The sequence below is a fragment of the Pongo abelii genome, chromosome 7 (assembly GCF_028885655.2).
Source record: "Pongo abelii isolate AG06213 chromosome 7, NHGRI_mPonAbe1-v2.0_pri, whole genome shotgun sequence".
Classification (NCBI taxonomy): domain Eukaryota; kingdom Metazoa; phylum Chordata; class Mammalia; order Primates; family Hominidae; genus Pongo; species Pongo abelii.
In genome coordinates this window covers 66,034,611-66,060,807 of record NC_071992.2, presented here as the reverse complement: position 1 = coordinate 66,060,807, position 26,197 = coordinate 66,034,611, and the positions used below count along the sequence as shown (strand labels likewise).

General features: G+C 35.6%; 1 protein-coding gene and 1 pseudogene across 7 annotated transcripts in view; one reads left to right on the top strand and one right to left on the bottom strand.

Moving 5' to 3' along the window:
- Window positions 1-26,197, top strand: part of PXDNL (peroxidasin like) — a 522,985-nt gene that overhangs the window by 401,977 nt on the left and 94,811 nt on the right. For all 7 annotated transcript variants that reach the window (XM_054561591.2, XM_054561594.2, XM_054561592.2 and 4 more), the window contains 2 exons: window positions 15,411-15,523; window positions 18,143-18,299. In XM_054561591.2, the coding sequence (XP_054417566.2) occupies window positions 15,411-15,523; window positions 18,143-18,299 (270 nt within the window). The remainder of the gene's footprint in view (window positions 1-15,410; window positions 15,524-18,142; window positions 18,300-26,197) is intronic.
- On the bottom strand, window positions 2,929-3,853 carry LOC134761880 (ribosome biogenesis protein BRX1 homolog; annotated as a pseudogene).

The following is a 26,197-nucleotide window of genomic DNA, read 5'->3' as shown; positions in this document are numbered from 1 at the left end:
CATCCATGCCAACATCTATTATTTTTTGATTTTTTTGCTTATGGCCATTCTTGCAGGAGTAAGGTGGTATCACATTTTTTGCTTTGATTTGCATCTCCCTGATCATTTGTGATATTGAGCATTTTTTCTTACGTTTGTTGGCCCTTTGTATATCTTCTTTTGAGAAGTGTCTATTCATGTCCTTAGCGCACTTTTTGATGGATTGTTTGTTTTTTTCTTGCTGATTTGTTTGAGTTCCTTGTAGATTCTGGATATTAGTCTTCACTGGATGCATAGATTGTAAAGATTTTCTTCTATCCTGTGGGTTGTCTGTTTACTCTGCCGATTATTTCTTTTACTGTGCAGAAGCTTGTTATTTTAATTAAGTCTCACTTATTTATCTTTGTTTTTGTTGCATTTGCCTTTGGATTCTTGGTCATGAAGTCTTTGCCCAAGCCAATGTCTAGAAGGGTTTTTTCTGATGTCATCTTCTACAGTTTTTATGCTTTCAGGTCTTAGATTTAACTCCTTGATCAGTCTTGTGTTGATTTTTGTATAAGGTGAACAATGAGGATCCAGTTTCATTCTTCTCCATGTGGCTTGCCAATTACCCCAGCACCATTTGCTGAATAGGGTATCCTTTCCCCACTTTATGTTTTTGTTTGCCTTGTTGAAGATCAGTGGGCCATAAGTATTTCACTTAATTTCTGGGTTCTCTATTCTGTTGCATTGGTTTATGTGCCATTTTTTTTTTTTTTTTGACGGAGTCTGGCTCTGTTGCCCAGGCTGGAGTGCAGTGGTGCAATCTTGGCTCACTGCAAGCTCCATCTCCCAGGTTCATGCCATTCACCTGCCTCAGCCTCCCGAGTAGCTGGGACTATAGGCGCCTGCCACCATGCCTGGCTAATTTTTTGTATTTTTAGTGGAGACGGGGTTTCACCATGTTAGCCAGGATGGTCTCGATCTCCTGACCTCGTGATCCGCCTGCTTCAACCTCCCAAATATGTGCCTATTTTTATAACAGTTCCATGCTTTATTGGTGACTATGACCTTATAGTATAGTTTGAAGTCAGGTAATGAGATGCCTTTAGATTTTCTCTTTTTGCTTAGTCTTGCTTTGGTTATGTGGGCTTTTTTTGCTTCCATATGAATTTTAGAATTGCTTTTTTTAGTTCTGTGAAGAATGATGGTGGTATTTTGATGGGAATTGCATTGAATTTTTAGATTGCTTTTGTCAGTGTGGTCATTTTCACAATACTGATTCTCCCCATTCATGAGCACAGGATGTGTTTCAATTCATTTGTGTCGTCTATGATTTCTTTCAGCAGTGTTTTGAAGTTTTCGTTGTAGAGCTCTTTCACCTCCTTGATTAGGTATACTTCTAAGTAGTTTATTTTATTTTGTTTTATTTTTTGCAGCTATTGTAAAAGGAGTTGAGTTCCTGATTTGATTCTCAATTTGGTTGCTCCTGTATATACCAGTGCTACTGATTTGTGTACATTAATTTTGTATTCTGAAACTTTGCTGAATACATTTATCAGTTCTAAGAACTTTTTGGAGGAGCCTTTAGGGTTTTCTAGGTATACAATCATATCATCAGCAAACAGTGAATTTGACTTCCTCTTTACTTATTTGGATGGCCCTTATTTCTTTCTCTTGTCCAACTGCTCTGTCTAGGACTGCCGGTACTATGTTGAATAGAAGTAGTTCTGAGGGATAGTGCTGTCAACTTTTCCCATTCAGTATTATGTTGGTTGTGGGTTTATCATAGATGGCTTTTATTACCTTAGGATATTTCCCTTCTATGCAAATTTTGGTGAGGGTTTTAGTCATAAAGAGATGCTGGATTTTGTCAAATGCTTTTTCTGCTTCTATTGGTATGATCATGTGATTTATGTTTTTAATTCTGTTTATGTGGTGTATCACACTTATTGATTTGCATATGTTAAACCATCTGTGCATCCCTGGTGTAAAACCCACTTGATCACAGTGGATTATCATTTTGATATGCTGTTGAATTTGGTTAGCTAGTATTTTGTTAAGGATTTTTGCAACTATATTCATCACGGATATTGGTCTGTAGTTTTCTTTTTCTGTTATGTCCTTTCCTGGTTTTTGGTATTAGGATTATACTGGTTTCATAGAATGATTTAGGGAAAATTCCCCCTGTCTCTATCTTGTGGAATAGTGTCAATAAGATTGATACCAATTCTTCTTTGAATGTCTGATAGAATTCAGCTATGAATTCTAGAATTTTTTGTTGATAAATTTTTTGTTACCGTTTTAATCTCACTACTTACTGTTGGTCTGTTCAGAGTTTCTACTTCTTCCTGGTTTAATCTAGGAAGGTTGTATATTTCCAGGAATATATCCATCTCCTCTACATTTTCTAGTTTGTGCACATGAAGGTTTGCATAGTAGCCTTGAATGATCTTTTGTATTTCTGTGGTATTGGTTGTAATATCTCCTGTTTCATTTCTAATTGAGCTTATTTGGCTCTTTTCTCTTCTTTTCTTGGTTAATCTTGCTAATGACCTATGAATTTTATTTATCTTTTCAAAGAACCAGCTTTTTTTTTCATTTATCTTTTGTATTTTGTTTGCTTCAATTTCATGTAGTTCTGCTCTGATCTTTATTTCTTTTCTTCTGCTGGGTTTAGATTTGGTTTGTTCTTCTTTCTCTAGTTCATTGAGGTGTGACCTTAGATTGTCTGTTTGTGCCCTTTCAGACTTTATGGTGTAGGCATTTAAGGCTATGAACTTCCCTCTTAGCACTGTGTTTGCTTTATCCCAGAGGTTTTAATAGGTTGTGTATTATTGTTCAGCTCAAACAATTCTGAAATTTCCATCTTGATTTCACTGTTGACCCAGTGACCATTCAGGAGCAGATTGTTTAATTTCCATGTATTTGCATGGTTTTGAGGGATCCTTTTGGAATTGATTTTCAATTTTATTCCACTGTAGTCTGAACAGTGGGATCATGTGGAAGAAGGATCTGTGGCTCTTTCTTTCTCAGTTTCTGCACATCTTTCACTTGCTGATTCTCTCTGTATTTTGCAGGTGTGATGGATCTTATGACATGGCAATGCATTTTTGGCGCCTGGTAGTGAGAATTTTCATATAAAGTTGGTCCTCCAAAACTTCCCTGAATAGTGTTTATGAGATTTAAGACAAAACAAGGTCCTATTTCTACAAGAGCACACCTTCTTCTATGATATGAAACTTCTGAAACCATATCCTATTATTCAAAATGGTGAAAGTAAACACATGGCCCATGAATGGTTGGCTTTTGGGATGATACCACGGTGTACTAAAGATCTGAATTAAGAGTTCTTTTAACAAAGCAGAATGTAGTAATTCATCAAAAGCTGGGTCAAGACAAAAGGGGCAAGAACCTTTCAAAAGGTTTCCAGTCATCTTTAGTTCAGCTAGGGTATGAATATTTTGAACAAGGACTTTAGCAGATGGTCCATGAAGTGAATTTGAAAACTACATAAAGAGATCCTGTTTTTTTCTTAGCTTCAAAGTAGATGCATTTATTACAGTTTTTCATTTCACAGAACTGGCTAATCTCAAATTATTTATGCTTACTATCCATTTTAGTATCTGCTTTAGAATGAGGCATCAACATTCTCAAGTCCTGCATAAAATGCCTTGTTCTGAAATTTATTTATTCCTCTGGAAGAAAAGATGACATTCCTTGTTTTTTCACTCTCCCTTGCAAACAGGGCCTGGAATCCAGTCTCTATCTTCTTCTTCCACCTCCTCTGTGGTGGCGCCCAACTTAGCTGGCTGCTCGGCCTCTTTTTCACTTCTTTCTGGGTTCTTCGCCTGAACTGCCAGCCTCCATGCTGCTTCCTCTTGGTTGCTGCCATCTTGCCTCCACATTAATTATTTGTTCTCATTATCTACATCTTCTATTTGTAAAGAAAATTTTATTTAATCTGAAAAATTCCCCAAATTTATTACTTTTTAAAATTTTAACTTGTTTATTTCAGCCATTCTACCAGGCTGCAATGATACCTTCCCATTCTTGACTAGAGTCCAGTGTAATTATTTTCTCTTCCAAATATGTTGCATCTAAAAAAAAAAAAACCAAACAAACGAAAACAAGCAAACAAAAAACACTGATGAGTTTTTTTTTGTTGTTTTTTTTTTGAGACAGAGTCTCGCTCTATCACCCAGGCTGGAGTGCAATGGCATGATCATGGCTCACTGCAACCTTCACCTCCTGGGTTCAAGTGATTCTCCTGCCTCCGCCTCCTGAGTAGCTGGGATTACAGGCATGTGCCACCATGCCCGGCTAATTTTTTTGTATTTTTAGTAGAGAAGGAGTTTCACCATGTTAGCCAGGATGGTCTCCGATCTCCTGACCTTATGATCTGCCCGCCTCAGCCTCCCAAAGTGCTGGGACTACAGGCCTGAGCCATTGCATCCGGCCAATGAAGACTTTTTTGTGTGGTTTTGTCTATGTATTTGATGAAATGTGGAAAGGACAGAGCACTTTATCTGGGTGACATTGATCTATTAATTGATATTTCTTGGGTATAGATGTTCAATTATTATGTGTCCTTTATAAAGAGCTCCTTTCTACCCTGTTTTTACTACCTCATCTCTGGAAAGAGGCAGTCTATAGAATGCTAAAATCAAGATATATTGTGTCTATGGCAAACTGATCTGTGTTACATTCTGTCATAATTCTGTGACTCAGTTTCCTCATCTAATAAATGCTCATGATTATCATAATTTGGGGGGAATAATATCAATGCCATTAATCTGCAGTAGAGCATACTAGAATTCATAGTGTCTTAATTCTAGTATTTTTAACCTTCTTATTTCCTAGTAGTTCCAAAAAGATTATTAGCAAACATTCTGGAACCATTTGTTACATGGTACAAAATACATTTAATGTATATTGAGTACAAACCATGTGGTATCACTATTTTACTCACTGGTGACTTAGCAGTAAATACAGCAGAAGAATCCCTGTTCTCTTGGAAAAGATGCTCCTCATCTGAAGGGAAAGAAAATGAAATAAATATTGTGTATTCCAGAGAGTGTTAAGTGTGATGAAGAAGCAACAAGGCATAGGGCCAGAAAAATGTACCAGGACATGTCATTTAAAAAGAGAGGTCAGGGGATACCTCTAGAAGGACATGACATTTGAGCAGAGAGCTGAGTGAAGTGACAGTCAGAGAAAAAAGGCAAATCACTTACAGCATTTAAACTAACAACAGGCTTTATGTCAGTAACAACAGAAGCCAAAAGATGCTGGAATTGATTCTTCAAAGTGTTTTGACAAAAATAACTGTAAATCTAATATTATATAAGCATCAACTCCTTCATGGATAGGAGCTAAATAAAGATATTTTCAGAAAATAAAACTGAGAATATAGTATTGTATACCCATCAAAGTGTTCAAGAATGAGGGCTAAAGATTATCTTCTTGAAGAAGGACAAAATCTTAAAAAGAGCTGTGATTCAAAAAAAAAGAAATTCAATAGTGAATAAAAGAACCTGATGAACATATAGATAATATTAAAATATTTTCTACATTCAATAATAATAATTGTAATCATTAAGGTGTGACATTGAATAAAATTACACAATTAAATACTGACTTACAATGGAATATATGTTGGAAAAATGGTTATTGAAGTTAAAGTTTTATAATATTCTTATATATCTGAGATGAGATGTTGGTTAATAGGTTGGCTAATCTATTAATTTCAGGCTCGTAATTATGAATGCCACAGATACTAAGGGTAAATAGTAAAGTATAAAAATACGATTATAAGTTTCAAACCGGAAAAGTGAAAATGATGAATTAGAAAACCAGCAAATTAATTGTTTAAATAAAAGCTAAGAAAGGAGTAGTGGCAGCAAATTTACAGGTGAATTCTGTAAATGTCCTAAAAGTCAACCCAGTCTTAAACAAAGTTTTGCAGATAATATAAGAGGAAATACATTTCAAATTAACTAATAAAGGAAATTATGGCCAAATCTTAATCTCTGTACAAAATATCGCCCCACTGACTCCACTGACATTGCTAGATTAATGGAGGACAAATCATTTTAATAGATGCAGGGAAAACATTCGATCAAATTTATTAACTAATTATTAAGAGAAGATCTTAGCAACATAGAAATAAAATATTTTCTACAAAAAAACCCTTTTTTTGTGGAAAAAATAATAGAAAATTACATTTTTAAAGGTGAAATGTTAGAAATATTTCTATTATTATTATTATTATTATTATTATTATAGATAGAGTCTTACTCTGTCACCCAGGCTGGAGTGCTGTGGTGCGACCTCCGCTCACTGCAATCTCTGCCTCTCAGATTCAAGTGATTCTCCTGGCTCAGCTTCCCCAGTAGCTGGGACTACAGGGGCGCCCTGCCACATCCAGCTAATTTTTATATTTTAATAGAGACAGGTTTTTACCACGTTGGCCAGGCTGGTCTCAAAGTCCTGGGCTCAAGTGATCCCCACCCGCCTTGGCCTCCCAAAGTGCTGGGATTACAGGCATGAGCCACTGCGCCTGGCCGAAATATTCCTTTTAAAATTAGGAAGAAGATTGCATGTACTCAATGTTGTAATGGAAGGTCCTAGCCTTTACAAAAAGGCAAGACATAGAAAACAAATGTTATGACTTTAGAAGAAATATGTATAATTTTATTTGTATATAATAGGATTCTCCTCATACACAATCCAAAAACATCTACAAATAAACTATCAGACCTAAGAGTTCAGCAAGATCATTGGATATGACATTAACAAGTAAAAACTATTTTTCATTCTACATGCCAGCAACAAAATGCCTAATTTTATTTTAAAAGCAAAGCTCCTTAAAATGACAAGAAAGTATAAGTTAAAAATAAATCTAACAAAAGACGTGAAAGAATTGTGTAGAAGAAAAATAAAATGTCATTGAAAGAAATTGAAGAAGATAGACTTACTATTGTAAAGATGCTAATTCTTCCAACATTGATTTATAGATCAATGCAATTCCAATCAAAACCCTAAAAGAGTTCTTGATGGAAACTGAAAGGATGCTTCTGGAAGGCATATGGAATAACAAAAATAACCTAGATCATCCAAATCGCAAGATGGTATTACTGTATACTGCTCAGGGACAACATATTGTATGACTGGCTCAAGGATTAACAACTTACCAAACAAACAAAAAACCCGTATGTGTAAGCAGTGTCATTGCTCATGGCTGCAGAAACTATGGCTTCTCAATAATAGTTCTGGGCAACTCATTATCCACAGGGGGAAGGTGAAATTACATCTTTACATCACCCTACACATCAAAATCAATTCCAGATAAAAAAGCTTTAAGATTTAAAACATTTAACTCTTTTTCAATAAGAAAAAATCATTATGATAGTATAGAAAGATTTGCAAAACAAATTACAGAAAACTATTAGCCTATCAGAAAAGATGATAATCTTATCTACATTAAAATTTGGATACTCTATTCATAAATCAGAAATAGAAGATATTTGCAATATATATATCTGACAAGTGTGTTGTGATATCTGTAATATAGAGAGAATTCCCAAATTTAATAAAAAGAATTCAATTAACAAATGGGAAAACACAGTCAATACAGCTTGGGAAAAAGTTAAATCGGTATGCTTGCTCAGAATTAATGTAGATGTCCATGAAATGGCTGGTTTCTGAGCGTGGACCTAAGATGTAGAGTCCATGGTTATTAATGAACTAATTTAGAACTAAGGTGGTGCATTAAGTGAGAAGGTGAGAGGACCAAGAATTGGACCCCCTTGGAATGTAGAGAGAAGAAAAAGCTACGAGCGATATTATAGAGGAATTCCCAGCCTCTGGGTTACACAAAAACCCTGAGGAGACAAGAGTCGTAGCAGCTAAGAAAAAGTTATTCCCACAAGGAGAGAATCAAATGTGTCAAAAGCCACAAAAAGGTGCATTCAATAAAGACTGGAATTTTTTTAAGGGCCTGAACAAAGGCAGTTTCATACAGTCAAGGAAATTGAAGCCTTAATGAAGTGGGCTGTGACATAAAGGGTATAGAAGTGCCATGAGCAGAGAATGTTTTTGTTTTCCAAGAAACTTATTGGTTTCTTGGAAACAAGTGAAGAGGGAAACAGTAAAGAGACAGCAGTGAAGATGGGGCTGGGTCATGCAGAAATAAGTGGAAGGGCCTGTTTTTCCTAGGTATTTTCTAAAGGAAGGAGAGGCTGAAAAGACGGAAGAGCATAAGCATTAAATAATTTAAGATCACTCAGGTGGCAAGATGGGGTGAGATTTGCAAATCTAATGATCCAATTGACCTTTAAGAGAAGAGTTATTTTTTTCAGTTTAGATGAGGATAGGAGGGGAGGTAAGAATGGTTGTATGGATTGAATGATACCTCTGTGGAAGAAGAGTGTAGGAGTTGAGGAATTTATAGTCTGATGGCTTCTGTTTTCTTTGTGGAGAAGTCAATATTGTGTAGGAGAAGGGTATTCCAAGAGATGAAGTAGGTGACTTGAAAGAGAAATAAGTGCTTGAAATTCGTTGCTGTTGATGTGAAATAGGATCTGAATTGACAAGGGCAGTTTGTTCCTGACAATCCAGGACATAGAATCACTCTATTTTTACTGCAGATATTTTGTGAGAAGAAATGCAAGAAAATGGTGGAGGGTTGTTGAATGAAAGGACAATGGGGTAAAGGAGTTTAGCATTTTGTAAGAAAAGTGGTAAAGGTGACAAAACTTGGGATCCTGAACAAAAGTTCTTTGCAAAAGAATTTGAAGCAGGGACTATTCCAGCGAACAGTTTACAAACTGGAGAGACAGAGCCCTTAGTGTAAAACAAAGGTGAGCTCCAGAAAACAAAGAGAGAGTTCAAGTTTTATAGCAAAAGTTTCCACCCATGTTCCCAATCAGGTCCATTTATGCAAATGAAGGATTCAAACTTGCTGAGTTCTGATTGGTTGGTTCAGGTAAGCTCTGAAGGTCTTGAAGTTAAAAAGGTGTGTGTGTGTTTTCAGGGAACTCAGAGCATGTGTGTCACCTCTAGTCAGGAAATGACTGTGTGGCTCTATTTTAAATGTAAGCCCAGTTAGCCGCTTGGGATTCATCCTGAAGGATTGGATCTTTTAAGCTTCTATTTATTCACAGGAGCTTGGCTGAAAAGGAAAGGGAATGAGACTAGAAGATTGTTGGTCGACAGGAAAGAAGCAGATCGCCTTCCAAGTCCAGATAAAGTCCAAATGAGGAGATGCAAGGGCATAGTGAGAAGACCTTTGCTTTAGAGTGTGGTGTTAGATATTTCCAAAATATTATAAGTGATGGCACAGCTTGTGGTATTGAGCAACTGTTGTGACAGGAGGTGAAAGCAGCTGGCGATAAAGGACATCAGACAAAGGAGGCTATGATGTGAAGAGTGAGACACTGGAGACTTCATGATTGGATCAGGAGCATCACTGCCACACAGGCTGACCCTGGTCCTCATGAGATGTCCATTATGCATTGTCAGGCATCAATCAGCCATGGTCTCAGCATTCTGAAATGCATGTGTTAACTTAGAATATACCATGAGATTTAAATACATAAGAAAAATAAGATTCCAACAGAGGAACTGAACCTTTTTATCTTTCTCAGCAATAAATGTTTGATGTTACTATATTTTTTTTCAGAAATACAGAAACATACAAGGAAGAGATGATGAAAGCTCTTATTTCCTTAATCGAAGATCCAGCCTGCGTGACAGAGTCAGACCCTGTCTCATAAAAAAAAAAAAAAAAAAGAAAGAAAGAAAAAAGAAAAAAAGAACACGAGGAAGACAGTTTGGTAGCTTTCCTAAAATGCTACATATTTTACTACTACAGGACTTGGCTTGTGCACTTTTGGACTTTTTTTGTTTTATTTTGTTTTGAGATGGAGCCTCACTCTGTCGCCCAGGCTGGAGTGCAGTGGCTCACTGCAACCTCCACCTCCTTAGTTCAAGCGATTCTCCTGCCTCAGCCTCCCAAGTAGTTGGAATTAAAGGCTCGCACCTCCACGCCTGGCTAATTTATTGTATTTTTAGTAGAGACAGGGTTTCACCATGCTGGCCAGGCTAGTTTCATACTCTTGACCTCAGGTGATCCGTCGACCTCGGCCTCACAAAGTGCTGGGATTATAGGCACGAGCCACTGCACCCAGCCACATGTTTAAATTTTTAAAGAAGTTTCCAAACTCTTTTCCAGAGTGTCTGTACCATCTTACATTCCCACCAACAATGTATGAGTAATTCAGTTTCCCTGCATCCTTGCCTGAAATTTGTAATGTCATTATTTTGTATTTTCCCCATTTTCATAGGTGTGTAATAATATTACATTGTGGTTTTAATTTGCATGTCCCTAATGACTTCTGATTTTTAGCACCTTTTCATATGCTGTCTTGCCATCTGTATAGCCTCTACAGTACAATGTCATGCCTTTTGCCCATTCTCTGTTTGAAGTGTTTGGTATTTTACTATTGAATTTTTGGGTTCTTTATATATTTTAGACACTATTCCTTTCTGCATATTTGGTTTGCAAATATTTTCTCCATCTATAACTTGCCCTTTGATACTCTCAGCATGGTGTTCACAGCACAGAATTTTTTATTGTGGTGAAATCCTGATTATCATTTTTTTTCTTTAATAGATCAAGTTTTTTGTGCAAAGTCAAAGGACTTTTGGCTTAAATATCAAAGATTTTCTCCTTTTTTTAATAATAGTTTTACATTTTATATTTAAGTTTGTTGTCCATTTTGAGTTAATTTTTTATAAAGTATGAGACTTAGGGAAAGGTTTATTTTTCCGCCTATGGTTATCCATTTGCTATTTTACCGTTGGTTGAAAGGCTTCCAGTGAACTGCTTCTGCTCTTTCATTAAAATCAATGGAGCATATTTGTGTGGGTCTATTACTGGGCTGTCTGCTGTGTTGCATTGATATTTGTGTCTGTGTCTTCTGTTTTCCTCGATACCACACAGTCTTGATTACTGCAGCTATATGACCCGTCTTAAAATCCAGTAGATCAGTTGCTCTCACTATTCTTTTTTGTCAAAACCATTTAGCTATTCTAGTTCCTTTGCATTTCCACATAAATTTTAGAATAATCTGATCTATATTTATGAAAAAATCTTGCTGGGATTTTAATGAGAATTGTATTAAACCTGTATATCAACTTATAAAGAAATGACATATTTACTGTCTTTAGACTTTCAATCCATGCATATATGCTTATTCATTTTTTTAAATCTTTGATTTTGTACTTCAGTATTTTGTAGTTTTTAGTTTATAAGTACGGTAGATGTTTTGTTAAATTTATACCTAATTATTTTGTGCTTTTGAGCAATTGTAAATGGTATTTTTTAAAAAGATCTATGTCCATATGTTCATTGATTGTATATAAAATAAATACTATCTATATATTAATACATTTGCCTTGTATCCAGAGACCTTGCTGAACTCACTTTGGAGTATTTTTGATATATATTAGGATTTTCTACATAGACAATAATTTCATCTGCAAATAGGGACAGTTTTATCTCTTCTTTTCCATTCTGTTTGCTTTCTATGCCCTTTTCTTGCCATGGTGCACAGGCCAGAACTTGCAGCACTGTGTCGAATAAGACTAGAGAGAACAGATATCCCTGCCTTCTTTTCTTTCTTTTTTTTTTTTATGCTTTTTTTTTTTTATTATACTTTAAGTTTTAGGGTACTTAAAGTACATGTGCACAATGTGCAGGTTAGTTACATATGTATACATGTGCCATGCTGGTGTGCTGCACTCATTAACTCGTCATTTAGCATTAGGTACATCTCCTAATGCTATCCCTCCCCCTCCGCCCCACCCCACAACAGTCCCCAGGGTGTGATGTTCCCCTTCCTGTGTCCATGTGTTCTCATTGTTCAATTCCCATCTATGAGTGAGAACATGCGGTGTTTAGTTTTTTGTCCTTGAGATAGTTTACTGAGAATGATGATTTCCAATTTCATCCATGTCCCTACAAAGGACATGAACTCATCATTTTTTATGGCTGCATAGTATTCCATGGTGTATATGTGCCACATTTTCTTAATCCAGTCTATCATTGTTGGACATTTGGGTTGGTTCCAAGTCTTTGCTATTGTGAATAGTGCCGCAATAAACATACGTGTGCATGTGTCTTTATAGCAGCATGATTTATAGTCCTTTGGGTATATACCCAGTAATGGGATGGCTGGGTCAAATGGTATTTCTAGTTCTAGGTCCCTGAGGAATCGCCACACTGACTTCCACAATGGTTGAACTAGTTTACCGTCCCACCAACAGTGTAAAAGTGTTCCTATTTCTCCACATCCTCTCCAGCACGTGTTGTTTCCTGACTTTTTAATGATTGACATTCTAACTGGTGTGAGATGGTATCTCATTGTGGTTTTGATTTCCATTTCTCTGATGGCCAGTGATGATGAGCATTTTTTCATGTACCTTTTGGCTGCATAAATATCTTCTTTTGAGAAGTGTCTGTTCATATCCTTTGCCCACTTTTTGATGGGGTTGTTTGTTTTTTTCTTGTAAATTTGTTGGAGTTCATTGTAGATTCTGGATACTAGCCCTTTGTCAGATGAGTAGGTTGCGAAAATTTTCTCCCATTCTGTAGGTTGCCTGTTCACTCTGATGGTAGTTTCTTTTGCTGTGCAGAAGCTCTTGAGTTTAATTAGATCCCATTTGTCAATTTTGGCTTTTGTTGCCATTGCTTTTGGTGTTTTAGGCATAAAGTCCTTGCCCATGCTTATGTCCTGAATGGTAACACCTAGGTTTTCTTCTAGGATTTTTATGGTTTTAGGTCTAACGTTTAAGTCTTTAATCCATCTTGAATTAATTTTTCTATAAGGTGTAAGGAAGGGATCCAGTTTCAGCTTTCTACAGATGGCTAGCCAGTTTTCCCAGCACCATTTATTAAATAGGGAATCCTTTCCCCATTTCTTGTTTTTCTCAGGTTTGTCAAAGATCAAATAGTTGTAGATATGTGGCGTTATTTCTGAGGGCTCTGTTCTGTTCATTGATACAATAACAGGATCTGATATTGTGGCAATAATCAATAGCTTACCAACCAAAAAGAGTCCGGGACCAGATGGATTCACAGCCGAATTCTACCAGAGGTACAAGGAAGAACTGGTACCATTCCTTCTGAAACTATTCCAATCAATAGAAAAAGAGGGAATCCTCCCTAACTCATTTTATGAGGCCAGCATCATCCTGATACCAAAGCCAGGCAGAGACACAACCAAAAAAGAGAATTTTAGACCCATATCCTTGATGAACATTGATGCAAAAATCCTCGATAAAATACTGGCAAACTGAATCCAGCAGCACATCAAAAAGCTTATCCAGTATGATCAAGTGGGCTTCATCCCTGGGATGCAAGCCTGGTTCAATATACGCAAATCAATAAATGTAATCCAGCATATAAACAGAACCAAAGACAAAAACCACATGATTATCTCAATAGATGCAGAAAAGGCCTTTGACAAAATTCAACAACCCTTCATGCTAAAAACTCTCAATAAATTAGGTATCGATGGGACGTATCTCAAAATAATAAGAGCTATCTACGACAAACCCACAGCCAATATCATACTGAATGGGCAAAAACTGGAAGCATTCCCTTTGAAAACTGGCACAAGACAGGGATGCCCTCTCTCACCACTCCTATTCAACATAGTGTTGGAAGTTCTGGCCAGGGCAATTAGGCAGGAGAAGGAAATAAAGGGTATTCAATTAGGAAAAGAGAAAGTCAAATTGTCCCTGTTTGCAGACAACATGATTGTATATCTAGAAAACCCCATCGTCTCAGCCCAAAATCTCCTTAAGCTGATAAGCAACTTCAGCAAAGTCTCAGGATACAAAATCAGTGTACAAAAATCACAAGCATTCTTATACACCAATAACAGACAAACAGAGAGCCAAATCATGAGTGAACTCCCATTCACAATTGCTTCAAAGAGAATAAAATACTTAGGAATCCAACTTACAAGGGACGTGAAGGACCTCTTCAAGAAGAACTATAAACCACTGCTCAATGAAATAAAAGAGGATACAAACAAATGGAAGAACATTCCATGTTCATGGGTAGGAAGAATCAATATCGTGAAAATGGCCACACTACCCAAGGTAATTTATAGATTCAATGCCATCCCCATCAAGCTACCAATGACTTTCTTTACAGAATTGGAAAAAACTACTTTAAAGTTCATATGGAACCAAAAAAGAGCCCGCATCGCCAAGTCAATCCTAAGCCAAAAGAACAAAGCTGGAGGCATCACGCTACCTGACTTCAAACTATACTACAAGGCTACAGTAACCAAAACAGCATGGTACTGGTCCCTGCCTTATTTTCTATGGGAAAAGTATTCACTGTGTTTCCTTACTCTAGGGCTTTTGTACATGTTCTTTTCCAAGTTGTGGAAGTTCCCCTCTACTTTTATTTTCTTTCTGAGAGGTCTGTAACACATAACGAGGGTTGAATATAGGCAAACACTTTTTATGTATTGATACTATTATGTGACTTTTCTTCTTTAGCCATTAATATGATGGATTATATTGATTTATTTTCAAATATTGCACCAGTATTGCATCCTGGGAATAAACCTTACTTGCTCATGGTGTATACACTTTTTCGTATTGATAAATTCTATTTGCTGATATTTTGTTAATGATTCTTGTGTATATGTTCATGAGAAGTATTTGATTGTAGTCTTTTTTTTCTTTGTTTGTAGTTGTCGTCTGGTTTTGATATTTGGGTGAGCCTTCCAAAAGGAGTTGGGAAGTATTCCCTCCTCTGTTATTTTATAGAGGAGAGTCTATAAAATTGCTGTTAATTTTTTTAAACACTGGGTCAAATTCTCCAGTGAAATAATTTTAATTCCTTCCTGGGGATTTCTTATTTGGGGAGTTTTAAGGATTAGGAATTCATTTTTTTAATAGTTATAGAGCTATCTCAATTATCTATTTCATATTAGTTGTGTTATGGTAGTTTGTGTTTTTTGAGGAAACGAGATGCTCACTGAAGAGCTGGATCTTTTTATCTTAGCCACAAATAAATTTTGATGTTACCATATAGCTTTATTTCACACTTAACAAAAAGTACTGAGAAAGAATAATGAAAATCCTGTACCCACAGCTCAGCTGAAGAGATGCATGTTAAAAAGGCAAATGTAGTTAAAGTTTCAGTGCATTCCTTTTGCCTAATTCCTGCTCTGGCCTCTGCTGTACCTGCCGCCAGCCTGGGTGTGATGCTTGTTATTCCCCTAGACGTCCAAGTAATTGATTTTTAAAAAACTACTGTGCTTAACCAATATGGCATTCGGGTTCATACCTTTGACTCAGCTGGTATATGTTGACAAAAATGATATTATTTGACAAGAAGTTATTTTGGTTTGTTTCCACAGCTCTTGCAGTGTTTACTCAACTTCCTCAGGATACAAGTGTCGAGTTTGGAAAGAATATAAACATTTCATGTCATGCTCAAGGAGAGCCACAGCCCATAATTACTTGGAATAAGGTAAGATCTCAACTAAAAGTACATAATATTAAAAACACTGACAGATGTATTGACCCACTGAAATGGAGGTAATGATTCTCATATTGATTTTTTACTGTTGCAACTTTTGCTAGCAAATAATACTTTTTACATTGCAGCAGGTTTATTTCCTGTTTCTTCTTTTTTTTTAAGTGACTCTATCTGATTTTGGTTGTGTTTTGATAAGGTTTATCCTTTCTAATTTGCCTGGTGATGAAAACTTCATAAGCATAACTGAATTCCTCTAAGGAAAATTGGTTTTGACACATATAAATTAAGAGTTTAGTGGCTAATAAGAAACCATTTTAAGTTAATAACTCAGAAGTGGATTAAAAGTAGGTCATTGGCTGAAACAGGAAAGAAGTGGAAAGCTTGGTGTTAAAGAAACAAGAAAAAGTAGTTCTGAAGTTTCAAAACCTGAATGGCTTTAAAGAAACAATAGCTCCTTATTTATATATCTTACATCTTTTGGAAGCCATATTCTTCCAACATAACTACTTCTTCTGTTTTAAGTTTTTCATCAAAACAAAATGGTTGGTCTCAGATTTCAGTGTTCTTAAAAATCTACAAATGTGCACACTTGAATGTCAGTTTTTGAAACATTTTGACAAAATATAAAATCTGTGAAAGGTTACAAAGCTGTTTTCCAAAACCACTTGGCTTATTTTTATTGCTACCATATATTAACAAGGCCTTCTTTTGTGCTGTAGCAAGTCTCACATGCCAGTCTCTATGAAGAGTAAGTTTAGGGGTCTCAATCTTGAGTCTTTCGGTTCATGTCCTCTCACTAGTCTGAATATTTTTATAACCCCCTTTTAATTTGATATTATATATTAAAATATTTTTATGCTAAAAATAGAAAGTGTGAAAAATATACATTTTGGGCAGTCTCTAAAGCCTTATTTGACACTCTATGACATGCATCATTATATAATCACATCAGCAGAATATCTCAGCGTCTACTTTGTAAAAGGTAGCTTTTAATCACAAACTAAGTGCTGACTCTATGCCAGACATTTTACACACACTGTCACATTTACTTTTCATAACAGTCCTCTTCAGCTGACAAGTTTGGAAAAGGTATGAGTTAGCATACTTTGCTACCAGCAATAGAAACGCCCTACCATAAGCAGATAAGGAATGTGCTGGAAAGCCATCTGATTGCTGAGACTCCAAGCAAATATTTCAGAGCAATAAATTTAGTCTGGAGTTCTGGCAATAGGTGAGGAGAAGGGAGCAACTTTGAAAGAAAATTTAATAGTGGCCCAACCTGAGACAGGGAAGGTGTGGTTCTGAAGGAAGGACCCACTAGGCCCTGTGACCTGTGCACCTGGTTGCCTCATCCATGCCTTGTGTCTGGTCTCTCTCATCCGCCCTCTCACCTGGTAGGGCCCTGCAACTTCTCACTCCCTACTCTGATTTACCAGCTACCAATCACCTAGACTTGTTTTCAAGCATGGGGTAAAGTCAGCTGTGAGAATCTGAAGACCTGTGAAATGTTATTTTCACTCTAAACGTTCATGGTTACATTCTGGCCTATTGGCTATAGCTGGAGTGTGAGTTCTTTTGGAAAAATATCTCCCATTCTCTGTTTCCTGTGAGTCTTTTGGGGAGAGGCAGGGTAGGGGCACACCATTTTAACTGCAATTTCATAAGGCTAATTTCTTTTACTTTTTAAAATTAACTCCATAATAATGAAAATGCATGTAAATCTATATTAATTAAAAGTAAATGCACTTTAATAATAGCTCATATAAAATGTAGTTATTTTTATCTTCTTATATTTTTAATTGTGTATATATATAATACACATATCAGTGTAGCTATACAAAACATATGAGTACATACAAGGAAGAAATAGAAGGGAAATTAGAAATATGTTAATAAAAATATTTTGATGTTTTTAGATGATGGATTTGTGAGCATACTTCTCCTCTTTAATTTTTAACTTTTTTATTTTAGATATGGGATCTTACTATGTTGCCCAGGCTACAGTACAGTGACATGATCATAGTTCATTACAGATTCACACTTCTGGACTCAAGCAACCCTTTTGCTTAAGCCTCCTGAGTAGCTAGAACTACAGGCACACACTACCATGCCTGGATGACTTTTGTTCTATTTTTTTTTTTTGTAGGGATGGGGTCTTGCTATGTCACCCAGGCTGGTCTTGAACTCCTGAGCTCAAGTGGTCCTTCTGCCTTAGCCTTCCAAACTGCTGGGATTGTAGGCATGAGCCACTGTGCCCGACCAAATGTAGTTGTCAGAATTATCTTTAGCAATAAGCAATATATGAATCAATTGTGTCTATCCATTCATTGGAGTGATAATTTTAAAATAATTATTCTGTTAAATAATTACATGATTGAACTTTTGGTTATCATATTTAATAATTAGAGAGAGGGAAAAACCACTCTTCCTAGAAACCTCTTTTCCTCTCTTCCTTCCCTCCACTAGATTCATGTATCTCCTCCAGTACTTGACACACAGCAGACATACAATAGATATCTGTTGAATAAATGAACCCACATTTAAAAAAGTAAATAAATGATTTTTTAAGGAACCACAGCCATCCAGTGACAACTCTTTTTTGCTCCCTAGGAAGGTGTGCAGATTACTGAGAGTGGCAAATTCCACGTGGATGGTGAAGGCACGCTGACTATCTATGACGCAGGGTTCCCTGACCAGGGAAGATATGAATGTGTGGCTCAGAATTCATTTGGCCTTGTTGTGACCAACATGTTTCTTACAGTCACTGGTAGGTGTCTATAGCTCCATTTACAACATCCAAATAACTGTCTTTGAACAGCTTCTACCCCAATCCTATTTGACTGACCTCACTAATCATGCTTTCTTATACTTTCTTTCTGGTCAAGTGTGTTTATAGTCAAAGTTGTTTTATTCTTTTAAAAATAAAAAAATTTAAATATAAACAATCTTAAAGGATATAAAGTGAAAAATAACAATTTAAAAAAAGAACATAAATAGCAAAGATTTGCAAATGTATATCATGTTTTCTTATAAGCCAAAAATTATAGAATGCAAGATGTATTTATAGCCAAAATGTAGAGCCTGAGGTGGAAGCATAATATGGAATTCAACATGTACTATGTACTCTAGCCTAGTATATTTAATCTCAGTTTAAAATTAGAAATCAATCCATCAAACTCCCAAGTAAACTTTACAACCACAGAACAAATATCTCAATGTTTGCAGGCATTTATAATTGGCCAACATAATTGACATAGCTTTTTACATTCTATCATTAATCTGGTTATATAGCTGGAACCCTCTGCAGGTTGATTATATATAATGACTTTAAAATACTGTTTACTGTAGTCTTATAAAAAAATTTTTTTCTTTTTTTGATTATTTAGTTCACAAGGGACATGGGAGAGTCCATTTGTAGGCAGACTTGAGTAGACTGTACTGAAACTCAGCTGAGATTATTTACAAGTGGAGACAGGCTGTTAAGATTGCCTGGTGTGTTCTTTACATGGGGAGGCATTGAAGGAAAGCACAGCATGTCTGCATGTGGGAGCTGACATTAGTGTTGCTTTTTTTGCAAATGGGTTCAGGAGTTTTTGCTGTATTGACAATCCACAGTTGAAATAAATGAGTTTAGCTACAAGCATCTGGAGTGCTATTTTGGGCTTTGCTCAGCTTTCAGTTTCCTTAAAAATGAACAAATTTCATAAATATGGTTTTGCAGATTCTTTTTTACCTTTTAGTTTTTGCAGGCCTTATGGGTTTATAAAAGAGATTGGGTAACTGTTCCATTAAGTACAATAATATTTCATAACACAGGCCTGATTAAAAATAGATTTAGCTTATCAACTCATATTTATAAAAATTTGCCATTTTCCTATCATATGAATACTTTCACATTCTTCCACTTACATATTCTGAAATATCAAACTTCTGAGCATTTATTTTGCCTAGGTCACTGGTCCCCAACCTTTTTGGCACCAGGAACTGGTTTTGTCGAAGACAATTTTTCCACAGACCGGGGTGGGGAGATGGCTTTGGGATGATTCAAGTGCATTACATTTATTGTGCACTTTATATCTATTATTATTACATTGTAACATATAATGAAATAATTCTACAACTCACCATAATGTAGAATCAGTGGGAGCCCTGAGCTTGTTTTTCTGCAACTAGATGGTCCCATCTTGGGGTGATGGGAGACAGTGACAGATCATCAGGCATTAGATTCTCATAAGGAGTGCACAACCTAGATCCCTCACATGTGCAGTTCACAATAGGGTTAGTGCTCCTATTAGAATCTAGTGCCCCTGCTGATCTGACAGGAGGTGGAGCTCAGGCAGTAATGCTCGCTTGCCTGCTGCTCGCCTCCTGCTGTGTTACTAACAGGCTGTGACCAGTATTGGGGGTTGGGGACCTCTGCCATAGGATCTTCAAACCTCAGTGAAGAGTATGGATTTATTCTGAAGGTGCTGGGGTTGGGAACCCCTGGTCTAGGTATTTTAAATAAAATGTATCCATATTGTAAAAATGTCTTTTGTAGAATAATATTCTTAAAATTGTAACAATGTAGCTTAGTAACTAGCAAATATTTGTCCTAATAATGTCAGAGGTTGTTTATCATATAAAATTGCTTTTTATTTTTTTTGAGACAGAGTCTCACTCTGTTGCCCAGGCTGGAGTGCAGTGGCACAATCTCAGCTCACTGCAACTTCCGCCTCCCGGGTTCAAGCAATTCTCCTGCCCCAGCCTCCCGAGTTGCTGGGGTTACAGGTGCCTACCACAGGCCAGGCTAATTTTTGTATTTTTAGTAGAGATTGGATTTCACCATGTTGGCCAGGCCTGTCTTGAACTCCTGACCTCAGGTGATCCGCCCACCTTAGCCTCCCAAAGTGCTGGGATTACAAGTGTGAGCCACTTCGCCTGACCTAAAATTTCTTAATGTTACAAAATCTTAGTCTCACTCTGCTATTCTCTATGAGTTCATGATTTTCCTGATTTAAAATCTGTGGTAGTTGTGCTTCTTATAAATTTATGGAGTTCACATTTTGCTATTCAACTATTTATGAGACCTGTGGAAAAATGCCCTTGAGATAGTTTGGGAAAAAATTATTAGAGAATTTATATTAATATCACCATGTTTTAGAAATGCTAAAAATCTTTACCATTAAACAAACACACATACAAACAAACATCCTCTCTCTCTGTATTGCCCCTCTGTCTTGCTCTTCCATATACACAGAAGCACTGTAATCACAGTGAAAAAACATTTCAGAATCTCCAACACAAGAATTTCATTTTCTTTAACAGAAATTTAACTAATTGTAATTATACATACATATTAAAAGTAAAACATTCAGGCTGGGTGCAGTGGCTCACACCTGTAATCCCAGCACTTTGAGAAGCTGAGGCAGGCAGATCACAACGTCAGGAGTTCGAGACCAGCCTGGCCAACATGGTGAAACCCTGTCTCTACTAAAAATACAAAAAATTAACTAGACATGGTGGCGCTTACCTGTAGTCCCAGCTACTTGGGAGGCTGAGGCAAGAGAATCACTTGAACCTGGGAGGTGGATGTTGTAGTATCAAGATCACACCACTGCACTCCAGCCTGGATGACAGAGTGAGACTTCATCTCAAAAACAAAACAAAAGTAAAACATTCAGTAAAATGTATTAATCACTTTATTTACCAGATTTTAGAATGGTGATAGCAGTCAATGATATTCTGTTCTATGGTGTTGAAACAGGGTATAAGGAGATAATAATACAATAAAATAAATGTTATTCAACAAAGAAAAACTTTGTTGTCTCTGGGGCATTTATATGTCAATATGAGGGAAAAGTAATTTATACCAAATAAGTTTCATAATGTTAGAAATATTTTTTAATAAAGTAAAAGAAAGATGAAAGAATACAAATTTAAAAGTTTTGAGTAAATTTAAGATCCAAGACAAGGAGTGTGTATGTGTTTATAAAACCCAAATTAACAGAATAAGGGGAAATATGGCAAACTAAAGTAATATTTTCTGAATGTTTTATGACTGAGACCCTTTCATTCATCAGGTCATTATAACTAAAAGGAAGAGTTCATACATTACAGGACGATTTTCCAATCTTGATGCCCCCACTTAGTTATTGTAGAATGTTGTAATTCCATTTGTGGAGTAAGTGACACAAGTAAGTGATCATGACTTTTGAGTTTCTAATTTACATTGGGAATTACAGCCATAGAAAGTAATGCACAATAATGAAAAGTACACAACCATATAGGCATTATATAAAATTTACATTTTACTGACTGATGTTTATAGCAGGGCATCTATGATAGCAAAAGAACAAAAAGATTTCCACAGTTGTAATTTTTTCAGAAAGCTCATTTTCCCTTTAGAGTTAATAGATTTGTAAACAGTTTACATAAATAACCTGTAAGACTGAAACAGTATTTCCTGGGAATCTATCCTTTTGTTTAGGATGTTGTCAATGTATTTTATATCAGCAAATATTAATTCTATTTGCCCACTTCTCTCTTTTTTTCTAGATAATATTTTGTATCTAAATGCTACACATTTTATTTAGATAAAATATTTATATATTTATTGTTTTTAAAAAATATTTAATAACTTATTGTAACTCTCCCTATATTATATTAACTACGAAGTGCTAGGAAGTGCTGTGAAGTATAGACTCACTTCGTGCTCATGAAAATGATTCGGTTTGACTGAAGACACAACACATTTATATGAAACATTAGAAGTGTGAGATAGTGAGAAGAAAACCCTGGGTTAAGCCATCAGACTTCATTGATCTCGGCCACTTTAGATAACTTCCTTACCCATAACTGGAATTGATTTTCTTATTTTTTAAAAAGATGGACCTGAACTCTCTCAAGAGTATTTCTTGGCATAGAATTTCTATGTTTCCATGATAGAATTCAAACAATAGTTACGAAAATAGTACAATGGTAATGAGGAAGCACTTTATGGCATGTCTGTGGTCAAATTCTTACCATTGAGACATTTGAACTAATATGTGGACAAAGTGAAAAATGCAAAGATGACCCAGAATTTATGAAATGAAAAACTTGGAGCATGTAACGTGCATATACTGGTTTAAATTGTATGAAAATAATGCTAGGCAATGTGATCTCCTCTGAAATTCCTAGGCAAGTGTCTAATTGTCTGTGGGGCACCTCATTTTGGTGGACCCACAGTCCTTGCAATTCCTCATGTTAAAAACTGATCTTGATCATATTCGAATCTGAACCCCTGGTCTTTCCCCGAAGACCCTGTCTCCTCCCAGCATGCCTTCATAGCAGAAGCAGGAAGCTGAGCCCTCACAATTTATCTTCCTCCCCAGCTCCATTACTCCAACTCAATGCCTCCCTGGTCTTTCCTTCCCTAAAATTGCTTCTTTTCCACTTCTCTTCTTTATGTGACTCCTGTTCTATGGCTCAGCCTTTCATCATTTTGAATGTAGGTTTGGAAATAACTTTCCAAATTATCCTCCCACCCATAATATTTGCTACTTCAACTGTATCCTTAACCCAATAAATTATTATCAAACTAAACTGATTGAAGATTTAAGGCTACATTAGCTGACTTTAGGTTAGTGGGACCTTTTCTTTGAAGTTAATGAAATAACCTATACTAAACTCATAGAAATATCAGTAGTAAAAATAAAGAGTTAACATTTATTGAGCATTTACCATGTGCTCCAAATGCTATACATTAATTAACCTATTCGGTTCTTGTGAGTTCTAGTTATTTTTCAGAACTCCGTATAAACAATTCACTATTTGAATTATTTGACATTTTAATCCCAATATTTATCATGGTGTAGACAAACATCAATTTCTAAGCCACTGAAGTTGTTGCAGAGTTATGAGTGGACAATAAAGTATCAAAATATTTTCATTAGTTATATTTATTCAAACATTAATGAAGTGAAATTGGTAATTGAAGAGTTTTAAATTGCTATTTTACTACATTTTAAAATTTACTCTGAATAAGGTATAAGTTAGTTTACAAACTAATTAAGAGATACATGACAATCTTTGCTATCTTGCCAAGCTTTTAATTTTATTTTCTATTTTATTTTGTCAAACTTTAATAATACAATGAGTGGGGAAAATTTTTGTAAACAACAGCATCTACCTAGTATACATACACATATGTTTGTATTACCTTTAACTATGTTAACTTTTAACTATGTTTACATAGTAGTTATATAGTTATATATTAGTATATACATATAGTTATATAGTAGTAACATAGTTAACTACCTTTAACTATGTTAAAGGTAACACATTTCTCATCCATTTTATACATAAAATATACAGTGACCACATACTTCTATCCTGAGATAAATGCTCTCAAAATTTTAACATATACATTTTAATATGTGTAAGTAGCATTTCCAGATTTTTGGTGTTGTAGTGTTTGAATAGTTTAAACATTATAAAGAAAACAAATAAAACGTCATAATCTAAGCACCATAACCTTAAACAAAGTAGATGGTGCCTCTCCTTTTCCAGTCTCTGAAAAAACAGTGGAGCTCTCCAGGGCAATGAATTGGTTTCCATGTTTAATGATGCAAAGTGATGAGTAAGACAGATTCTCTGCTGTTGAAAGAAAATGATTTCATAAAGGCAGTCATTACCATCAGTGTGTATGCTGTGGACCTGTCTCTGGTGTCCTAGGACAGCCCTCACATGTGTCAGTGTTAGCATCACTCTTTATAGGGAAAGACTGAATATGATAAGACCTATTTGGTTATGATAGTTACATTAGCTGCTAATTTTCTTCCCCAGAGGGAAAAAGGGGGAGGATAAAAAATACTCAAAACCCAATTGGTAATTGTGAAAAAATCTCAGCCTTTATTGAGGTCTAGGCATTTTTTAGCAAGGGTGACAGATGAGCACAGCTGTTTTGTTTCTGCATCCCATCTCTAGGTCCAGTCCCCACGTCACCCAGAGCCAGGCCTTTCATGCAGAGCAGTGAGTGGCCACGTGGCCTAAGCTCCCCCTTTTCTGAAAGGACTCAATATTACCATTGGATTTTACCATCAATAGTGGTGATAGCCTCATAGATGCAGGGATAGGATTGCAAGTAGATGTGCATCAATAACTTTAAAAATGTTTATTTTGTAAATATACTGAAGCCTTTTTCTCATTTTTGTTAACCCTGAGACTTAACAAAGAAAAATGATCTAATTGTCCCTCTACTCCTGTAAAATTTTGCATAAAAAGATGGAAAATATGCTTAGAATTTTCTGATTGTTCTATTCCTTAAGCCATTAACTGAGATGATTTTTGAGACAAATAACTACAACAGTATTGATTAATTCTAATGTGTCCCCAACACATTGGATTTGCTTACATAACACAGTGCTGTTCTAAAGAAATTTATAAAAATATTTTTGCAGTTTGTACCAAATCAAACAAAACAACACTGAAATCAAATGAATAATAAAAGAGTTAGTTTTAGTTTACTCTTAAACCACATAAACTTAAAAAATCATAACTGACATAAAAACGAGAAAGCTTTATTATCAAGAATGTTTTTGTTTGACTATATCACATATTTAATGTGCTTTTAAGGATCTGTACAACTTTATGTGTTCTATTTGTGTAGTTTAGAGTTTAAATATTTCAAAGAATATTTGCATACTATTCCATTTTTAAAATTTTCTTCTCCTTTTCACTTTTACACACTGGTTGACTTCTGATTCATATAAATAAATAGCAAATCATATTGACAGTATAACAGTATCAATTGATAATCATGTGAGGATACAGATTGCCTATAGGTTTTAAAACACATTAATCATGAAAGCCACCTTATATGTGCATTGCAACATGCAGTTTTAAAAGAACTTTGTGTATCTTTGCTGTCTGATAATCACATCAGCCCTGAGCTCTGTGCTGAGCAAGGCTTGCTCTCTCCATTTAATGGATGAGCTAAAAGATGAAGACAAGTGCTGCAAAATCCCTATGCTTGTAAATCTTATACAACTATAACAGCAAAACAATTTTATAAACAGAATAAAAGCAAAAATATCAATCCAATTCACATTCACATATTAAATGATGGTTTCCTGAAATTTATACTTTATATCAACTTCTGTCCACCATTGTGAATAGCCTTTTAAGTTTTGACATCTCAATAGCACTATGTCCTGTATGGTAACAGTCCTAGCACACAACCTTCTTACTTCCAAATCCAAGTAGACCTTTGATAACATATTTTTCCCAGATGCAGTGGCCCAATGACAATACTTGCCACAAACAGAAGTGTGTAGTTAATGCTGCTTTCTATATTTGAGGTCCAAAAGTGAAGGAGTAAAAGGAACAAAGAAAAAGCTAATATGTTGATTAAATAATCAAGTCATACATGCCAGTGCAGATTGATTTGATTGATTTTAGTTTCTTTATTTCTAAAGTAAAAGTAAATTAAGTAGGCTCATTCCTACTGACTTTTTTTGAACACATAGCAGACTAATGTAGCTATATTTATAGTATTGTTTTCTCATAATCACAGTAATTATATTGATTGATTACTCAATTGGTTAACTAATTAATTCATTACCTTTTATGTCCATATTCTGCTTTCATCATCGTTGCTATATATGTAACAAGTATACTACATCTAAGTATTATATATTTTAA